The sequence below is a fragment of the Xyrauchen texanus genome, chromosome 7 (genome assembly GCF_025860055.1).
Source record: "Xyrauchen texanus isolate HMW12.3.18 chromosome 7, RBS_HiC_50CHRs, whole genome shotgun sequence".
Taxonomy (NCBI): Eukaryota; Metazoa; Chordata; class Actinopteri; order Cypriniformes; family Catostomidae; genus Xyrauchen; species Xyrauchen texanus.
Genome location: NC_068282.1, coordinates 23,226,310 through 23,248,528, shown reverse-complemented (window position 1 = coordinate 23,248,528; position 22,219 = coordinate 23,226,310). Strand labels below are relative to the sequence as shown.

General features: G+C 37.0%; 1 protein-coding gene across 1 annotated transcript in view; it reads right to left on the bottom strand.

Moving 5' to 3' along the window:
- Positions 1-5,233: 5,233 nt before the first annotated feature.
- The window catches only part of LOC127646714 (inactive tyrosine-protein kinase transmembrane receptor ROR1-like), a 197,118-nt gene continuing 180,132 nt past the window's right edge, over positions 5,234-22,219 (bottom strand). The window contains exons 5-9 of the mRNA XM_052130544.1: positions 16,580-16,707; positions 11,617-11,934; positions 11,285-11,530; positions 10,769-10,977; positions 5,234-8,838 (exon numbers count right to left, since the gene is read on the bottom strand). Of these exons, the coding sequence (XP_051986504.1) occupies positions 7,414-8,838; positions 10,769-10,977; positions 11,285-11,530; positions 11,617-11,934; positions 16,580-16,707 (2,326 nt within the window). The 3' untranslated portion in view covers positions 5,234-7,413. The remainder of the gene's footprint in view (positions 8,839-10,768; positions 10,978-11,284; positions 11,531-11,616; positions 11,935-16,579; positions 16,708-22,219) is intronic.

Here is a 22,219-nt window from a genome sequence, read left to right as displayed (position 1 = left end):
GATGTCATCATCAGGATAAAAGATAGCGTGCAAGGGGAGAGAAAATCACATACTGATGTTAAGTTACTATGTTTTTCCTCCTGGGCCCTCATTCGCTTATCTCATCCCAACATCTCAGTCTCTCACCCTGCCTCAGAGAATTCCTCAATTGTCAGAGTATGTGTGAACTGTTTTTTCAGAGCAGACAACTGCTGATTGACCCCTGGATATATGAGTGCACTGTCCGGAGCATGGTGCTCTGATCTTAAAGGAATATTCCGGTTTCAATACAAGTTTAGCTCAATCGAAAGCATTGTGGCATAATGTTGATTACCACAAAAATAGATTTCTACTCTTTCCTCCTTTTCTTTAAAAATGGCAAAAATCGAGGTTCAAGTGAAGCACTTACAAAGGAAGAGAATGGGGGTACATTTTTTGATAATAAAATACTCACTTTTTCAAAAGTATAGCCACAAGACATAAAGGATATACATGTAAACTTGAATTCAGTGTGTAAAGTTATAGCCAATTTTACAACTTTGTTACCATGACGAGGCTATGCCAACAAACCCTAAAACCCTAAAATGACTGTAAAAATTATGATTTAAAAAACTCAAATAATACACATGTTTTTACAGAAATGCAAGTGCTTTTATAAAATTATAAGCTACACATTTCTGTGTTTAAACCCTCCAAAAATTGGCCACGTTGACTTTTATTGTCCCCATTCACTTCCATTGTAAGGGCCTCACTGTAACCTCGATTATTGCTTCTTCTTTTTTAAAGAAAATATCTAAATATATTTTTGTGGTAATCAACATTATGCCACAAATGCTGTCGATTGATCTTAACTTGTATTGAACCCGGAAAATTCCTTTAAGGAGTATGAACAGTGGGTCTTCTGACTTAATCAAGTGGCCAGTCTTTATATTAAGACCTCAGGGTATATGTCTAGCTATGTTGTTGTGGTTACACAGTTAGCTAAACCTACCGCTTTTCCACAGGGGCTGGAGCAGGAGCTGGAGCCCAATCTCGAACCGGGCTGAGCTTTTCCACACAAAACCCCCCCTGGCATGACAACCAATTCCTAGAGCTGAACCGACCCTGAAACCTTGCTGGTCTCAAACAAGGGCACAAAGCTTTTTTCTGAGTTGCGGTAAACATTAATAAACTAAGAACATAACATAAACAAACCATAACAACTAGAAATTAATGTATTTTCAACAGCGGTCAGCAGAAGAGACCAACGCTCTCCTTGCCTTCTGGTCAACGAGAGAAATTCTTATATGGGGGCAGTGGTGGCTCAGTGGTTGAGGCTCAGGGTTACTGACCAGAAGGTCAGGGGTTCAAGCCCCAGCACCACCAAGATGCCACTGTTGGGCCCTTGAGCAAGGCCCTTCACTCCATGTTGCTCTGGGGGGGATTGTCCCCCGCTTTGGATAAAAGCGTCTGCCAAATGCATAAATATTAAATATATGAGGAGATAGCAAGGGAAATGGCCATATTAGGGTTTATCCGTTCCGCCAATTGATATTTGCTGCGTTCGGCACCATGTTTGTGTATATTCTGTAACTTCTGCACTTCCTGATGACGTAGTCGTAGTGGATTCAGCTTGCTTGTAGGATTCAACTGCTTGTCAGTGGAAATACGAGCTGGCTCTGAGCAAGCACCAACCTCTGGCCGAGCACAAACCCCGGTGGAAAAGCGATACCAGTGGTTCCTGGAGTGCCCCAAACACTGCACAATTTGGATGTCTCCCTTATCTACTCTAACACACAACTGATTCAACTCATCAGCTTGTTAGGAGAGAGGCTCCAAGAGCAGAATTGTGTGTCAAATATGGTAGACATCCAAAATGTGCAGTTCTTGGTGCACTCCAGGACCAGGGTTGGAAATCACTGGGCTAAACAACCTAAGTAAACTAAGAATTATTTTCACATACTTAATCTATTGTTAGAAAAGTATTTTACTGTTGTATCTTTTTACTCTACTTGACTACTCGACTATTTATCACTTTTGAATATCATGAATGAAAAGTAATAATTGAATAAGTTATAATTACAATAATTTAAGACACCAACAAACTTGCGAATGAACACATACAGTATGCCTTGTTACTTTCTCGTGAAGGGCACTTTGAAACACCTTGGTGTAGATTTGTTTCTCCACATTGCATTCCAGATGCAGAGTCTGGATGGCCATTCCTGTGCCTGTTTCAGATAAGAAACCGGAGAGCAGAACTGATCAAAAACATTCCCAACATCAAACCCCTCTCCTCACATTGGCTGCTGACTCAGTCTTCAAGGTCAGAGTTTCCCCCTGCTTAAGATTGAGACTTCAAGGGTTTAATCATCTATCCATGTGTACATAATTTCTTTGTTTTTTCTTTGGCAAACATATTGGAGTTGTTAGCCATTCTTTAAAGATGGGTTTGTTTATCTAATGCCAAGGACAAATTGTTTCAGGTACCTTTGAAGTGAGTGAGGCACTATAATGTTAACCATTCCCATTGCACGCACGCGCGCACGTGCGCACAAATACACTTTCAAACTAAAGTATGTGTCCATTCAGTGAGCACATTCCAGGACATGTTCAGTTGTATATTCAAAGTAACACTATGCTGCCCCCTTCTGGTGCCAGCCCTATAATAACACTGATGTATCTATGTAATGTTAGTTAGACATCTCCACATCTCCTAACCTCATATACTGTACCATACCTAGATGACATTAACATATACTAACTAATACATAGGAAAAAAAGAAAACTTTTCAAATAAAAAATTGTATATGTTAACTTTAATGCACTATGAACTTACATGAACTACCAGTAAAATTAGCAAGAAACATTAAGCAAGATTAATGAATGACAAAAATATTGTTCATTATTAGTGCATGATAATGCATTACATTTACTAATGTTAACAAATATCCCCCTCACCAATTTGGTGATAAATTACACTATGACGAAGTTTGCAAATATTTCTAAAATGATTGATGCATGAAATAAGACTGTTTGCTACAGTTTCTACAGTTTAAGAAGGCATGTCATGGTTCAATAACATTCCCACTTTTTCACAGTTTGTCATGATTCACAACATGGCAGTGCTGTAGCTATGCTTCTTTGAAAGCTTTCATTGTGATTTGTACAAAAACTAAAACAAGAGTTTTATAGGTGCACTAAATTGAAGTTATATAAAGAAATGAGTATAGTAGTACTGGTGACAACATTTTTAAAATCACTCAGTTAAAGAAGATTCCATTCATATCTGAGGCCTATCAAAGCTGTATTGTATTCTAGATTTTATTCTAAATAAGGTGGCCTCTATACTGAGAACACATGACCAGGCAAAAACTTTTCATTTTATTTTGGCCAAATAAAAATTTGGGTTAGTGCTGATAATGTAATAATTTTGTAATATCTGCATTCTGTAGCAACTCTTCACGTATAAACAAGCATAATGTAGCAACTGCACATAATATAATATGTTAAATTGAATAAATGTCCATAATGTAATAATTTTCTCAAAATGTAACAAAATTGTGAGCGCATACGTTTTTTACATAATGTAATAGGTTATTTTATGGGAAATGTTTTAATCATACCGTAATCCCATTACATAATGTAATAACAGTACACAATGTATAAGTCAAACATAATGTTTATAATATAATAATTTTCTCTCAGCATAATAACATTATGAGCACAAAACATAATAATAATAATAATAATAATAATAATAATAATAATAATAATAATAATGGCAAAAATTGAAAAGGTTATTATATTAAGAGAAATGCATGCTTTTTAGGCTACATTGCAAACTCAATTTCTTTTAATACAAATGTAATAATTTTGTGATTGTGAGCAGCTCTATCACTTTGAGTCACATTGACCCAGAAACACAGCTTTTGAGCTTGAATTGTTTTTGCACTGACTTAAAGAAAGTCTCAAGTTTCTGATAATTTTTTTTATTGTTTCTAATCATTGTCTAGATTTAATCATTCAAATAGTGACTGTCATAAAAACTTGTACAACTAAACAAGAGGAAAAGCACATCATAGTCTCTAGTCTGAGAAATAGATGCCTCACACGTCCTCAGCTGACAGCTTCATTGAATTCTACCCGCTCAACACCAGTTTCATGTACAACAGTAAAGAGAAGACTCAGGGGGTGCAGGCCTTATGGGAAGAATTGCAAAGAAAAGGCCACTATTGAAACAGAAAAACAAAAAGAAAAGGTTAGAGTGGGCAAAGAAACACAGACATTGGACAAGTGCTACAGGAAGTGTGGGGTGAAATGTCACCTGAGTGTCTGGAAATACTGACAGCTAGAATGCCAAGGATCTGCAAAGCTGTCATTGCTGCATGTGGAGGATTTTTCGATGAGAACTCTTTGAAGTAGTTTAAGAAGTTCTGAACATTTCTTTCAAATTGTACTAGTAATTTTTCCACGTTATTAATGTCCTGACTATACATTGAGATCAGTTGAATGCCACTGAATGCCCACCAGTGTATATATATAGGCCTAACTTTCATGAGGGTAATGTAACGTTAGATGACATTTATTAGTTATTATAATTAGTAGTGGTATACCGTATATAAGTATATACTCTATATTAGTAGTATTGTATGATAATAATAATAATAAATGCATGAATATTTCAATCCAATGTATTTCATAGGTAGTTGAAGACTAGATTTAGATTAAAAAAAAAAATACTATCGTAATGGAATACCAATGTTTTTATACCTTTAAAAAGATACTATTGTTTTATTTAGAAAATTATGACTTATAATTGAAAATTATTAAGTTTTCAATTAAATATTTTTGGTTATTTAATAATGTAATACATTTCTCATATTGTTTTAATCAGTTGTATTTTGCAAAAACCAACCAAACAAACAAACAAAAAAAAAAAAAAAAAAAAATCATTCCATTTTGCGCTCTTATATAATCTAATAATTATAAAAATTTTAGAATTTTTTTTTTACATTATGAACATTTATTACATTATGTGCAGTTATTAAATTATGCTTGGTTATTGCGTTATGAGTTAAGGCCTTTACGTTTTCATAAGTCATAGGCTGGCCCAGGTGGAATCTGCAGAATTGTACCCCATTTTCTGTGCTGAATTTTGAGGAAAATCTTCAGAATTCACAGACTGATTTTAATAATTTGAGTTCCTGTGCTTACAATTAAAAGCACAAGTGTACCATTCCAATACCTGTATTAAGATCTAGCTGGAGTCCCGAAACCAGGAGGTCTAAATAATGTTTTTTTTTTTTAAATATAACTATTTAAATAATCACTGTTGAAGGAACTGTATAGATCCAAGTTGTTTCTTTCAGTGGCTTTTATAATGTCAACACACTGTATGGTCAGAACTACAATAATAAGACAGCAATATTGGTGTAAAATTGTGTGACAAATTCATACAAAAATAGACCATCGATTTAAACATCAGTTTTTCATGCATAAAGTCTGTTCATGAAATGTCACAACACATTATAACATTGTCCACAAGGCATTTCATAGGTCACAAGCAATCATGTCTTCACAAACACTGTACCCTGCATAAAAGATATATTCTTGATTGTCTTCAACACGGGAAAAGGATGTCTTTGAATTAAACAGTTGCATAGCAACGAACCACAATGAAAATGAACATGACATATAGCTGCTTGCTGAAAATGATCAAATCTATTTCATCCCTGTTTCTGTTACTGTTTCTGGAGTCTAAACAAACTACAAAACTCACATTGAGAAGAAAGTAAACAAACATCAAACAAATGCTGAATTATAGCTAGCACATACAGTATTACCATGAAAAACCACACACAAAAAAATATAAAGAACTTCATTCAATCAGAGCCATAGAGTGACACTGACCTCTAGAGGATTTTTGAGACATTACATTCTACAGGTAGTGAGTGCCATCAGGGTCTGAATCAGTTATATTTGCATTCACATAGGCCTGTGCTTTGCCAAACAGTGATCTGATAAGTTAATGTCTAATTCAGATGGGAATGAAAACAATAAATGCAATTTTGACAGTTTAAACAGACTATTTTCACAATGCTCCTGGTTAAGGCACAACATAAACCATACACAGAAACTGTGAATGTGTTTCTGACATGTCTGTAGGTAGGCTGTATTATGGCCTTACAGGCAACATTCAGTTACAAGAAATAATTATACAAAGGTGAGGTGTCTTGTGTGTAGAAATCATTTCTGTAACACCACAGTAACAGAAGAACAAGACAGTCACAGAACAGAATATCTCACACATGTACATACTGTATGCCTGAATTATATATATTAAAATGTAGGCACATAACGGTGGTCAAAATGATAAGGAGCCAAATAATATTTAGACACTTAAGTCATTCTTAATCTATAACTCTCTGTAATATAACATATAATGTCAAACCAAAAATACTAAGCAAACCATTTATTTAAAAAAATGTTGGTTAAAAGTATTAAAAATGGCTAAGAAAAGAGTTAGTTAGTTAGTTTCAAGAAAATGTCTTGCATCGTTTGTTTGCAGATGTCACTTTACTTGATAGTTTGTTTAATGCAATGACATTCATACATTTTTAAACGTGACTTAAGTGTCCAAAAGTGCCATTTGATGCAGAAGCAGTAAGGCACTGGTGAAAAGTTGTATTCCCTTAGTTCTGGAAAGTTTGCTATAGACTTCATTTTAAGGCAACATCAATAATAATACATACAGTACAATAAAAACCTCTTGCAATGACTAGACAGAGAACCCCATCTTGTATAATGTCCATCTCATAAACGTCAGTGAGTGAAGTACAGTTTTATCAAAGTAACTGAATTATAGAGGTATAAACCAAAACAGGGCATCGTTTTAAAGTTCTGGTTGAAAGCAGGACTCCTTTTTAAGGTGCAGTCTGTTCTGCCACACATTAAATTTACACGAAAGACAGTTCTGATGCAACCAGCGGCATGAAGCTTCACAGAGAATATATTTCAGCTTTATATTGTATTAAAGGGATAGTTCATCCTAAAATGAAAATTCTGTCATCCCATTCACCCTCATATTGTTGCAAACTTGTGTAAACTTCCATGGAACACTAAAGGAGATGTTAGGCAGTATGTTAGCCTTAGTCACCACTTACTTTAATTGCATTTTTTTTTCCATACAATGAAAGTAAACGGTGACTGAGGCGAACATTGTGCCAAACATCACCTTTTGTGTTCCACAGAATAAAGTCATTTGTGTTTAGAATGACACCATTTACATTTTGGGTGAAATATTCCTTAAATGTAATCTAGTTAAGAGATGAGAGGAGTCCATTCTTTTCAAAAACATTTATATAAAAACAATTGAGGCTATTTAGTATTCACAAGGAGGAACAAAAACATTAAAATATCAATATTTATCAATATACAGGAGAAGACATGTATTCACAAATCGGCAGTAATAATAGATTCACTATACATCAGTCTGTTATCAGCCAGCAGTGCTGCATGGGATGGGTCTATCTGCAAGGCCTTCTGTGTCATGTGTCCAAAAATTGGCATTGTGCTGCCTGGCATGGGCGTCAGAGTGACGCAGTGAGAGAGCAATGGTGTGTTGGCATCATGATTCGAGCCTGTGGACGGGATGCTGGTCACATGACCAGTGCTGGTGGAGCCACTGGCACTGCTGGGTGACCGGCTTTTTGGCGGAGGACAGTGTTGCACTGCCTGCGGAGGGCCCTGAGAGGCAAAGTGGGCGGTGGGGAAGGCGGCGTAGCCTGGCGGGATTGGGTATCCATTTACAGGTATGAAACGCTGGTTTTGTGCAATGGGTGCTGCCATGAAGCCTGCGATTTGTCCTGGTGGGAGGCTCTGTGGAGCTCCGTAGATGTAGCCGGCGTAGCATGGGCTGCTGAGGTTGCTGATGGGACTGGCGCTCAAGGAGGTAGTCTGGGTGGTGGGGTTCCCTCCAGATGGAGTGCTGGAGCTGGCATGGGACGACAGGCCCTCCCAGGCTCGCAGACGGGCGTGGATGTCTTTAAATCTTGGCCGCCGAGTGGGACCCTCTTGCCAGCACTCAGTCATCAGTGCGTACATGCGAGGAGGGCAGTCCTCAGGGCAGGGCAACAGCTGTCTCTTCCTCACCATCTCCATCACCTCCTGGTTGCTGAAACCGTAATAGGGCTGCAAGCCAAAGCTGAAGATCTCCCACAGAACAACACCAAACGCCCAAATGTCAGAGTCTGTGCTGAATTTTCCATAGACGATGGCTTCTGGTGGCATCCAGCGAATAGGAAGTAGCGTTTTGGGCTGGACCCGGAAATAATCAGATGTGTAGATTTCTCTTGACAATCCCAGATCAGAAATTTTGACGTGAAGTTGCTGACCAACCAGGATATTTCTTGATGCAAGGTCTTTGTGGACGAAAAAATGGCTCGCCAGGTACTCCATTCCAGCAGCAACCTGAATGGCCAGGTGCAGGAAGTCTGTATGATCAAGGCTGGACTTGATGGTACCATCTTCGTCGCTGCTACAGCCCACGTCTGAATGGGGTGAGCGCATAATGAGGAACTCATGGAGGTCGCCCTGGGCCAGGAACTCAAAGAGCATGCAGACGGGCTGTTCCTGGGTCACAACGCCCAGCAGACAAACAACATTTGGATGATGAAGTTCGGCAAGGACAGATACTTCCTGTTGGAATTCACCCCATTGTTGTGCACTCGAGATGTCCTTAAGTGTCTTGATGGCCACTAGCTGAGCATGCTCCATGCCTGGCAGGTACAGGTGACCTTTGTAGATCTTACCAAATGCACTCTCACCCACCTCCTCCATGAAGCGCACTGCAGAAAGAGGAAGTTCTTTGGCTTTGCTCTAGAAAAGAGAGAGAAATAGCCAGATAAGTTAGGAGGTCAATTTTGTTGTTCCAGTTATAGTCAGACAATAATGTAATTTTCATTTTAAAGTATTTGTGTAACATGATGCATGTCTACAGACTTGGGTTAGGGTTTTTTCAAAATCCCTACACCAAGATCAATATTTCTGACTGAAATTCATCACAGAGCTTTCAAGCTGCATCCACAAAACTTGACACAGGCCTTCAGACTGTTCTGACTTGGGTTTCTTTGCCTTTTCTAACTGATCAGACTTGTAGTTTTAATGTAACGGAAAATCAAACATCCCCAAAATCCCATATACTTACATAGATCCCTTCCATCCATCCATCCATTTTTTTCCTACAAGGCTTTGTCAAGCCGACATCAAAGTTTGTCTTGACAAACGTGACCTATCTTGTTATTTATTATAAGAAGGTACAATATAAAATGATTGGCTGTAATTAAAACAGTTATATTATCCATCCATCCATCCATCTTCTAAAGCCACTATATAGGGTCGCTTGTAGTGCTGGAGCCTATCCCAGTTGTCTTGGGACGAAGGCAGGGAAACACCCTGGACAGGTGGCCCAGTTATATTATGACTTGGTAAATAGCTAGACAAGTCTCTCTTTACTTAAATACTTAATAAACTCAAACATCATCAAGTCAGCGGGTCAAAGCTGTCTTTCCTCTTTGACCAGTACTTGGATCTGAGAGTGTAAGGTCTGGTCTAGTTTAACCTTTAATCCTCTCTCACCACCCTCTAACCCTAGTTCCATCATTCTTTTCAACTCACTGCTGACCAGAATCTGAGGCCAGACCAAGACATCTAAGTTATATTTTTATATTTAGTAAGACTCGAGTTGTTTAGAGTGTTTCTGCTTTGAAATTGATTTATTCTTGAACATTGAAGTGTTTACAGTTGATATGAAAAATTTGTGAGAGCTTAACCTAGAATAGACAAAACAAGGTATGAAAGTTGAAGATTTATATTCATGAAATACTGTATCTGCGGTCAACTGAACTTGCTTTTTGTTTTTCAGCCTTTCCTGAGCAGCTGAAAAACCAAAGGTCATACATTCTTTGACCTTAAACCATTTACTACTGAGATGAATACAACTTCTGTGTTTGCACATTTAAAATATTCTTATTGTCATGTACTTCCATGACAAAATTACTGCGACTTTAATGTCAGTAATATTTTAACTTGTTTTATATTTTATATGCACCACACAGATATAAAGTAAACCTCCATATACTGTACATGCATAACTTTGTGAGTGGTATGGGCTAGACTGTGGCTCATGAGAGAGGATATGGATAGAAAAAAGACACAGGCATGATAAAAAAATAGGAGAGAATGCTTTCATTCAAAGAGGCAGATGTTTTGTGTTAACGTCAACTCTGCTGGAGGCGAAGTTGTCTCATCCCTGTCTTGGATATTACTCTGAGTGGTATATAACCTTAGTCTGAACTTTGACCTGCAGCTGGCACAGCAGACAAGAGCTGTCAATGTGTAAGTGGCATCAAAAGGTGTGATTAATACTAGATTTTGAGAAATTTTCACCTCGAAAACCTCATTTATTTTGCATTGAATGTTCAGAATGAAGCAAATATAATAAAAAGCAATGATTATATTAAAATTCCTCTTGGCCTGGGAGAGATTGCCTCCATATGCTCATCCATTGTTCCATCTCTCCTCCTGTTTGTGCTGCCCACTTAACCCCACCCCATCTCCCAGGAATGCACACTAATTCAAATGTTATGAGAATGCATTCTGCTAGCTAAACAATGGAAAACGAATATTAGATCCATCTATCCATCTTATGGATCACCGAGGGGAAATCCACAGAAAACATCTTATAATCACACTGTGGTGTAAATGCAACTTCAAGGTTTGTTATTATCTGTTAGCTGTCATGTCTAACCTTTGGTTTGTAGGCTGTGAGCATGGACATCTCTACGTTCTGGCCACGTACGGGTTTGGGCTGGCGTGGGGCAGGTGGACGCGAGGCTTTCTGGTTGTTCCGGCACACACAGATGAAGAAGAAAAGCAGGGCGATGGCCAATGGTATAGCTACACTCGGTACCAGGATGTACAGGATCCCCATACTGTTGCTGCCATGCTTTGGTAAGTCTAAGCACAATCAAACACACAAAAATATAAATAAAAGCTAATTAACTATTTCTAAATATTTTATGTGAAATACATTATGCAACAATACATATTTCAAACAGTAGTATGCTATTTTCTTGTCACTTTAGTTTGTTACATGAATGTTTAATTCAGTGAGTGGCATCCAATTATCATCTTAATTTTTTAATAGCTCATCTGTATGTATAACTATAGAGGCTTTACATACTTCACAAGTAGTTTGAGTAGTATGGTTGTATGCTAATCTGATTTGTTGTATGCCTATGTCAATATGACGAGTGCATCTCACCACATGGAGGGATATCACAGAGCTCCAAGAGTACACCTTCGTCCAGGGTGAAGCACCAGGGAGCATCATGTTTGTTGCCAGGGTTGCGACAGTAGGAGTGTCCCCCGTTGAGCTCCTGGTAATGCATGGCTAGAAAGGTGTGGCTGTGGGGATACTGTGAGTTCCATGGCTGACACTGACGACCAGATTTAGTCACACTTACCGTGCCGCGATAGTCTGAACCGCTATTATTATAACATTTGTGGCCTAAAATAAGAGAGAAAAATGTACAATGTGTTTTGATTTGTTTTCAAATGTCTTAAAGCTTAACTGTGCTATTTGTTTCAACTTACCTTTGTTTATAGTCTCAGCCATTGGAATGCCTATTCTCATGCAGTTAGCGGACTCAGGGCTGTCTGAAGCGGCCAGGTCATCACAGTTGGGCAGTTTGAGACGTTTAAGGATGAGTGGGTTGGAGCGAGCGATTATGTACTCTGTCTTACACAGGTCATTCTCCAGAATCTCACACTCGTCCTTGCACAAGTCACGTGGTTTATCCATGCCTGAGCTGCGGTCACATGTTGGGAAGGCAAAGTGGCAGAGGGAAGGGATAGCGAACCGGGAACAGCGATCTGATAGATGATTGGATGTGCCAATCATGGTAAATGCAGCTGGAAAACAAAGAGGCAGCACAGCATTACATACAGTCTATACCTACAGAATTGTTTTTTTTATCATTATTACAACACTCTAATGTTTCCTTCCATTTAATTTATAACAGTTTCATTTCTCATTTCTACTCAAAGTTTCAAATCCAATTTTTAATCAGTAATTAAATTCAAAGGAGTCAAAAATGGACAATGAACTGCAGGTTGTAACGGTTGCACCAATCTGATTTGACTCGAAAATAAATATCTTATACCGTTTTGCTACTCAAGTAATTTTTTTTCTTCAAGGATTTAAATAATAATTAATTTTATTTTACAAGAAAACAAAATTTAAATTCTCACTAAGAATTACATTTTTTGCAGTGCATACCTGTATTTGTTCTAATATCAATACACCTGTATTTGTTCTAATATCAAAGGTATTACTAGAGAAAAAACATTATGCTCTAACGTAAATTGTTTTCTATAGAATTCACTATAAAATATAATTGTGCCTGGCAACAGTTGCAAGTAAAGGCAAGAAATAGCATTTTAACTCAGCATAAAGCTAAATGTTCACATGACAATTTACACAAGGTTATCTATTTTTGCTGCTCCAATCTTCAAATCCAGCGACATCCTTTTTTGATTATCTGTGGATCCTGTTCATAGTATGAGGCAGAAAATATATTATTTGTAGCTTTCTATACAATGTTAAAGGCTAAATTGGTTAGCATTTCTTGTAAAAAATAACCTAACCACATAAAAAACATTGACAATGCATGCAGTCGTGTATTTATTGGTTTTATGTTTCTTCTGTGGTAATGTTTCTAACTGTTTTTGTTAAGCTTTTGTTAAACTGTTTTGTTTATTGATATTGTCATTCATCACCACTGAGTGGAATACAGTTACTCATATTTTGTATTTTAAATATGTAATCCCCTTACATGTATTTCATTACTCCCCAACTTTATTCCCAGATATTCCAGAGTTATTGCTGTGTTTGTTTTCTTATCTTTCTGTCGTGACCTGCAGTTGAATTGCGTATAACTCTGGGATACGCCTAATGTATGAGCGCATTTATGTGAACATGAGGGACCGTTGATATTTGACATTGATGTTTACAAATGAGTACAGTTTATAGTGTATGAACTTTTCCCACTGTACTCCCAGAAATGTTGAATTCTTTCCACTTTGTTGAATTGTTGTTGGGCTCCATCCTATGATGTTTGTTATCTGGTCTGTTCACGCACACAGCAAATTCACCAGTGTTAAAATTCCAGTTCAACTGGTGAATAGAGCTAGTTAAAAGTTTGCATTTCTTAAAACAGTTTATATCGAAATGTGTTAATCTCTGCATGTAAGTTTAGTTATTTCAGATACGGCAACAAATAATATTCAAACAGATTATTTGTCGACATCAACGTTGGCTACTTAGAAGGCCTGAACTATCCGAAGATGTCCTTGACCATTAATGTTAGTCATAAAATATAGATCTTTAATGTCAGTGGGTATATCATATAGGCGTTTTTCTCATTTAGTAGTTATTTCCTGTGTATGTCCGGGCATGCTACACCAACTTTTTTTCTGTGGGTGCCTTAAAAAAACATGAATTCCGCCAAGTTTGCACCACATATCTGTCTTAGTTTAGGCAAATTTGTGTGCACTGTAAGCAGCCACACATTCTTAGAATCAGGTAAACAATACTATGTATTATTTAATGTTGCCAACTGTCCAGTATTACCCGGCAAGTCTCATATTTTGTCCGCAACAAACTCCTTTTGTTGGTGGCGAGTTGTGTGTGGATGCCACGGAGAAGAGCGTGAAGCCTCCTCACATGCTATGTCGCTGTGGTAACACGCTGAACATGCCACGTTATAAAATGCACGGATTGACTATCTCAGACGTGGAGGCAACTGAGATTCATCCTCCGACACCTGGATTGAGGCGAGTCACTACGCCACCACAAGGACTTAGAGCGCATTGGGAATTGGGCATTCCACATTGGGGAGAAAAGGGGAGAAACCCCCCCACACAAAAACAATTATGTGAGAGTAAACAGATGCCACACTGCACACGCTGTTTTCCTGCCATAAACCTTTATTATTTTTTATTATTCATTAAGTTGCGTATATCTAACAGTTGCTAATTATGACCTTGATAATGATGTTGTGTTCATCTTAAAAATGGAAGTTAGAAACCAATTAATTAGAGGTTTGTTTTTATTTTTTGCCTTTAGGATGGCCACAAGGATTTCAGAGTAGAAAGTGATCCCATTGGTAAGTAAGGATGAAATCAAATTTAAAGGGATATTTCACCCAAAAATGAAAATTCTCTCATCATTTACTCACCATCATGCCATTCCAGATGTGTATGACTTTCTTTCCTCTGCTGAACACAAATTAAGATTTTTAGAAGATATCTCAGCTCTTATAGATCCATACAATGCAAGTGAATGATGGCCAGAACTTCAAAGCTTCAAAAACCACACCTATCATATCGCTTCTGAAGACATGGTTTAACCACTGGAGTCATATGGATAACATTTATGCTATCTTTATGTAAATTTTGAGCTTAACATTTTTTGTCAAAATTCACTTGCATTGTATGGATCTACAGAGCTGAAATATTCTTCTAAAAATCTTATTGTTCAACAGAAGAAAGTCATACACATCATACACAACAGAATTTAAATTTTTGGGTTAACTAACACTTAAAGAGATAATATCATTAAACCACAGCAGTGACAATGAAATTGTCATATAGAATACGTTCTTGAAATACTGTTTTTTAAACTTGTGCATACCAAATTTTTAAGAAAGTAAAATTTTTAGAAAGTTTCATATAATTTAACCAATTATTCACCTTGGTATTTGATTCACCATCAATACATGTATGCATTCATTAAATAATCAACCAGATATTCATGAAAATATTTGTAATTTGAACACACTTAAATTGAATTGCAGAAAAATACTTTTTTTTCTTCTGAATTTACAGATTCTCAAGCATTCAGCCTCCATTTTGCACCAGAAACAGCTGCCAAACTGCTTAAAAAGTGGCCGACTTTCTAATAAAGAAAAAATCCTCAGAGAAAAAGTGACTTTTCTTATGAGTGCTTAAACATTTGCAGACGTTTTCCAGAAACCAATACATCGCTAATCCTTGGATGAGTGTCCAGAGGTACAATGTTAATGACCAACATTCCATTTTTGTTTTACAATTGATTACAATAATTGAAATATGAAAAATAACACTTAGTTAAAACTATATAAGATAATGCAACTCATTGAATGAGATTTTGTTTTTTCCTTTGTCTTGCAAGAGCCTACAGGGATACTTTGAGAATCATGAGGGACATCAGCAACCATACCTTCTGGCTTCAGGGACCAGCAAGCAGACAATCAGTAGTTTTTATGTTGTGATGTACAAAAACTGTTGAATATCATTGTTGGCACTGATTTTGTTAATAAGATGCCATTGTTTGGTAAGACTGTTTGCCTACTTACTGAGAAACAAGATTAACTTTGTTTCACAAATGAGTACATTTGTAGGGCACTTTCATGCTTTTTATGTTGAAAAACAAGAGCTCAACTTTTCAATTCTGCCTGATCCATTGTGGTACTCTAAGCTCTTTTAAATTAAGAAGTTCACTTTTCTATATTGTACCAGATATTTACTTTGGATGAGTCAGTTACTTGTTACCTAATGCAGTCATATTTTTCTCAGTTTTTGTATTGTGGAGTGGTTTGTGGAATGGGGATAGGTGTGGAGAGCAAACTTAAGCTATTTCATGGAATACCTACCATACTATAAAATTTAATCAACACTATTTGAGTATAAATATTAAATTGAGCACAATCTTCTACTATTCAATGTTACTTTAACTCTGATTCTGTGTTAAATTAGAAGCTTTTATCATCTCCAATTCAGTGTCCTTATACTCCATACTGGTGTTAACATTTTACACTCTAGGAGTTTGTCATTTAACACTGTTGCAGTGTTGAAAAAGTCAACACTTTAGAAAGTGATTAACACTTTTCCGGTAGTTTCCATATAAACACAAGGAAAGTGTTGATTTGAACTCTGTAGGTATTACATTTACAATTTCAAATTTGCAGTTCACATGTGCACTCTTCTAAAACCTGTAAGAATGCCACTTTTTTGTTTACATGACCATATTTACAGTCTATACACAGAGCTACGTTTTCCATGAGAAACCTGGAGGTGTTAATCTGCTTTCTCTTAATCCCTTAAAAGGCACAAGGAAATCAGAGTTCTTGTTTGCATGATGTTTCAGATGTTATGGAATAAACTGTTTTCTTAAGTGCATGTAAACATGGTCATTGACTCAAAGGGCCTTGTACTGTTCACCCAGCCTTGAGATGTAACCACAGTGAATGTCTGTAATCAAGTTATCTCAAATATACAACTGGAAATTCCAAGAAAGCAAAGACAAATGCAAACTCAATACTGAAGACAGGCTACATGTCCAAAACAAACGGCAGTACCTTAGTTCCTTAGTTCCTTTTGGTACTTTTTGTTATTGTGCTGGTTATTTGTATGTTTGAAACATACATAAATATCTAATTCTAACACTGTCTATAAAGGCAATTAACCTGTTTAATGTAGTAAGTCATTTTGAAAATTTCCTCAAAGAAATGAATACCTGTGATCTGGGTCTCTATCTCGCCTTGCATCTGCAGCGAGTCCACGAAGATGCTCCTGTTTCCTATGAAGCGAGCACAAGCGATCCCTCTGTATGGCTGGCAGAAACCCTCCTCATCAAAATCCTCTCTGAAAACAAAATTAATACAAAACATCACAAATTAGGTTAGCAGACTAAAAAAAAACCCTGCACTATTTTGTTATACTTATTGTGTAGTTTAAATAAAGATGAAGAGGACCAGTGGTTATCATCTGGTTTTGCTTCAAGGCCCAGATTTTACATCTGACATCAAGCAGTGACCCAACACAGTACCAAAACTGATTATTGTACAAAAATAAACAAAAACGTCTTTCCTGAGTCAAACAATGATATTTATTATTATTATGGTTTTTGAGGATAAGGGCATGCCATGCAACCTATCCATGTTGGCATCTGTCAAATTTGGCCAACTTGTGTTTGTGTCTATTTGCCGCTAGGCAGGTTTTTCAATTTTTGAGGAGGGGAAACACTAAAGCTGCCACCACACATTTCTTTCCACATGGATAACTGTCTGCATATTAATTTGTGATCTAACTGGAACAGAAGTGAACACAGAATAAACAGAAGCATAATGTTTATGTAATTAAATTTAAAGAACTTTAAAGGTGTTTTATAGTGAGCAAATTCACCTAACTGGAGCTTGTGTCTGCCTGCAGGAAATAGAATAAAACTACATTAAACTGACATTATTATTTATTTTATTTTTTACCGACTGTTCTGCCCCAATTCAACCCCTGCTTCTAGGACAAAAGCAGAGGGATTTCTCCTTAATGCTGTAACTCAAATACTAAACACTAGAGGGCAATAAGTGCCACTGGATAACACAAATACACACAGATGCAATCCCACAGATTACTGCTGACGTTACATTCTAATCAGCCAAAGCAATAATAATAAAAAAAAAGTAATTCAACATATTGCAAATAATTTAAAATAATGACTTACTGTTCTGGGACCACATGTCATACCCTGTCATTTAAATCATGTTACAGGTGGTTCTCTGAAAAGGGTATACCTTCCATACACACACTATGATAAATAGGCAAAGACTGAGTCACTATTGGACTCCTGCGTGAGAGTGATATTTTGATTTGCAGTGTGGTAAAACTATTTGACTTAAAATAAATAGAAGACACAACAAGAGAAAACAATGATCATGGCTTGATCAGGTCATGAACCGTTCAAATAAACAAACAAAATGTTTAAAAATGTTATCAATTAAAATCGCTTGTGGTGTTAACGAAAAGCAGGTGTGTGAAATGTCAGAGGTCAAAGGTCAAAGCAGCATCTTAGGAGCTAAAGTCAACCCCAACTTAAGCACTCCACACAAGTATCATAGAGAAAAACAAGATTTTTCACTTTTAATTCATATTTTGTCATGAATTCAACTTAATTCACCTCCTTTCATTAGAATAAAAGTCTAAATGCAATAACTGTAGCACTATCAAAAATGTACCATGTAACAAGTCCCATGGTACTTGCAGAGCATTTTGGCAAGGCACCATGGTTGCACCATATTAAACTAGTTTAAACCAGCCTAAGATGGTCTTCCCTGATCTCCACTGATTGGTCAGGCTGGACTGGTTTGCTAGTTTTTAAATGGGTTTTGGGCACTTGTCAGCTTGGCCATGCTGAGAGAACGGCTCGACTAAGGTTTCTGAAATGAAAAACGGGGACATTTCTAGTTCAGTGGTAAATATGTCACTGGAATGTCTAATGTTATCTATCTATGAATTAAAAAAATTTAGACAATTTGTATGTCATGTATTTTGACCATGGTGAATGTAGTAATGTGAGGAACTATGGTATTTCATTCTCTGTTGAATATGTCTCAATGAAATTCTGATATGTTATTGAAGTTAATGATTTTATTTGTCTTCTGTTACATATGATTTCATTTTTTCTACACTTTATACAGTAGATGACATTGTGGCATAAAAGTGAACTTAAACGTACTGTAAATAAACAATGGTTGAATATTGGAACTGTTGCAGCTGACTCCACAGCACAGGAACAACTGCCCTTGGTCATATCACTTTTCTTACTCTCTTCTAAAATTCCTTCTCTTCTCCCCTTTTCCTTCACTTTTACCTGGCACTTTCCTAAAAGTAAGATGGTAAGCTACTAACTTGCTTGCTGGCAAACTGGCAGAGGAATTGCAAAAGAAATTAGCTCACTTGACTATCATTTCCCTCAGATTTTGAATGGGAATGGCAACGAGGCTGTGAGGGATACAATCTCTTCAATGGGCTACACTGCAGTTTAAAGTGTTTTTGGGTCATTCTGTTGCCAAAACATTGATAAAATATCTGTCCAAGGACATTAAGTATGCAAAGAACTTTAGACAACATGAGTTGTTGAAAATCAGATGTGATCTAGGAGCTTTATTCCTTTTGTGCCATTGAAGTGATGGGGAGTCTATCCCTCAAAGCCTTGTTGTCATTCCTATTAAAAATCAAATATGCTGCTAGCTTGAATAAGGTCTATATCAGGGCCTGAAATTCATTTCTGAAGGGGATATTGCCCCATTATTATTACACTATTGCTTATGGAGTGTCTCCTTGTCTTAATCATTGATCAGCATACAGTGCCAAGAAAGTATCACAGTAATAGCGTTGCTGTATCATGGTACCGCCACAGAACTTTTTTTTTCATGAGTAAATGTTTAGTTTGGAAAAGTTGTCATGTCAAGTATCATGTGAAAAACTCAAGTAGTTTTACTTCAATCCTCAAAACTTTTTTGTGTGCTGTGTCAGTCCAGCACAGGCATCCAGTACAATGACAGACGCTGGAAAGAGTTTCACGGCTTTCTATTCAGTGAGTCACAGGAGAAAGCATTGGTAACTGCGGCCACCCACAGAAAGCTAAATGACAAGGAGAAGCAGAAGGATCTGGGTAACATCAAGTTATTGTGGAGAATAACAACCTACTTTGGCATAATATTAGCTTATTCCTCTCCAACACTCTCTGACATTCTGTCAGATTCTCTCCTCCTGTCTTAAACACGAACATACTCAAACACAATGCCTTCAGTTCTTCAGCCATATGTAATCTGTATGTGTGAGTCTGTCTAACTGTTCATTTTGTTTGTTTCAGCAGAGAGAGATGGAAGTTGCAAGTTTTAGCACACACCAAACACAATATGACTTTCAACATGCTTTTCAGATCCTACACATTTTGGAATCTCTGTGCGGGATCCTTGAACTGTCCTGCTAAATCTATTGAGTGGAGGCAGAAAGCAGCAAGCAGTTTAAATATGTTCCCCTGTGTGCTGAGTAGAATAGAAGTCAAACTGAAAAAGATGCACACTAAACATTACCAAGATGGATGTCTCATTCTTCAGGGTGTCTTGTTGTTGAGAGTGTTTAGATAAAATCAGTGAGGTCAAAAAGTCTGTCACCACTTGTGAAAATGCTCCTATTTTTTACTTTTTCTTTAACCACGTGCGACCCCATGTAAACATGCATGGACGTTGTATTTTTGGCTTTGCTATACGCAACACATAATTTAAATGTATGGGCTGTCAGTAAAAGGTTAGAAACCTAATTATGTTTTTACATTGAAACCTGTTTGAGTCAATAGTTTCATCCGATATCCCATTTTAAATCATCATTTAAGCAATTTATTGTGAAATGCCACACTGCTAAACATAGCAAATGTTTCTTTAGAAATCCTATATTTACTGTGCATATTACATTGAGAACCAATGGGTTCATCCAAAAGCTGAAAAATGTTGTTTTCAGAGGCTTTCTATGGAGTTGGGATGAAAATAAATTGCTTTCATACTATTCTGAGACCAGTGCAGACAGACAGCATACTGGAGGTTCAGTCATTCACTAAATAGGGAGCAAGGGAACATCCTAAACTTTCCGTTCATTTCCAGATTTAAATGAAAAAAAAAAAAGTCCATGTGGTTTTAGACTTCTGAACTTCACTGCACATTCATGCTATAAGCACAAAAACATCTGCAGTGATGAACAGATATGTAGTCAGAAGACGATATTTGCCTGCTGTCCTAATCAGAGCCCTGTTGACATAAATCAAACCTCTATTACTTCACATGCCCTGGAGTCCAATAAATGTAGCAAGATATTCCCATTCCGACAACAATCTGCCTGGCCTGGAGCCTCTTCCATCTTTTCAGCTAGTCTCCCTCCCACTCCATTAAAAACTCAAAAACACATCCCCAACATGTTTCCTAAACTTTTTTTCTTGTGCCATATGTTGCTCCACTTTAAAGGGATTAAAGGGATAGTTCACCCAAAAAAAAAAATTCTGACATTTACTCACCCTTATTGTTTGAAAGCCAGACTTTCTTCAAGGGAACACAAAAGTGTCTTTTGTCATACATTCCAAGTGAATGGCAACTGAGGCTAACATTCTACAGGTTTGGAACAACACGAGGGTGAGTAAATGATGACAGAATTTTTATTTTTGGGTGTACTATCCCTTTAAGGCAGTAGCAGAGAGATTGATCATTATGGACAGTGAGAGACTGGTGATCACTAGTGCAGATATCAGAGCCATTCTGTGCAGAAATGTGATTTTGAAGCAGATCTGACTGCTGATTTCTGTTTTTATGAATGTATATTTCCACTCAGTCCATTATAAAACCAGTAGATTCACTTGCCTACATTTAGTGTATCAATTGTAGATAACTTCTTTGATTTCCAGGCGTAGAAACATCATGGAAATGAGCAGGATCATGTCATAAGAATTTTTACAGTATATTCAATATTTCCACCTTCTTTTAGTTCTAAACATTTTACTGTATATCCCTGAACACGCTTGCACTGTTTTCCATGACTTAGGAAAACGTACAATAAAACTCTGTGTTAAATCACCTTTTTTGAATATTTTATGGGCTCTGTAGTGATATATACATTATACTTAGAGGTTCTAATCTCGTCCAAATTCATGTCATATTTTATGTGCCCATATAAACCTATTATATGTCTCTGGACCTTTTAATACTCAATATTTTCATCTCAGTGACTTTGTGTACCCTTAAAAGAATAGTAGTTTTTGTATTTCATTTCTCAATGTAGGTGTGCCATTCCATGCAGCGTGAATATCAATGTCCAAAAGTTACATCTTTAATCATGGGGCATTCTAGAGCAGTTTCAATTAGCCAAGATGGGCAGAAAGCCTAAATCTGTAAAGGAGTTTTTAATTTGGCTTTGTATATTCACACAAATTGAGGTTTTTGAGACTGTTCTGTATATATGCTAAATGTAGGACACATAAAAGCTTGTATAATGAGAACATTCAAACAGCACTCTGCAAGAAATAAAGCCATCTGTTGTTGGTCAGGTAAACTCCTCTGTTAATGTTTGACCTGGGTCAGAAGCAGTACATTTAACAATGGGGAATATGGGTAACAATGGACTGGTTTGTCCCTGATACAAGGGGCCTGTGGTCTGTGACTGCGTGACCTAGGGAGTAAGGGAGAGACAGCCACTGAGGGACTCTCATTAGGAGTGACAAAGAAAAAGAGGAAAGAGTCCTCATGTTACACTACAACAGTAGCAGCCTCTATTACAGAAGCAAAGGACACAACCCTGCAACCCATGAGTTTTCCCTGAAACAGAGTGAAACAGG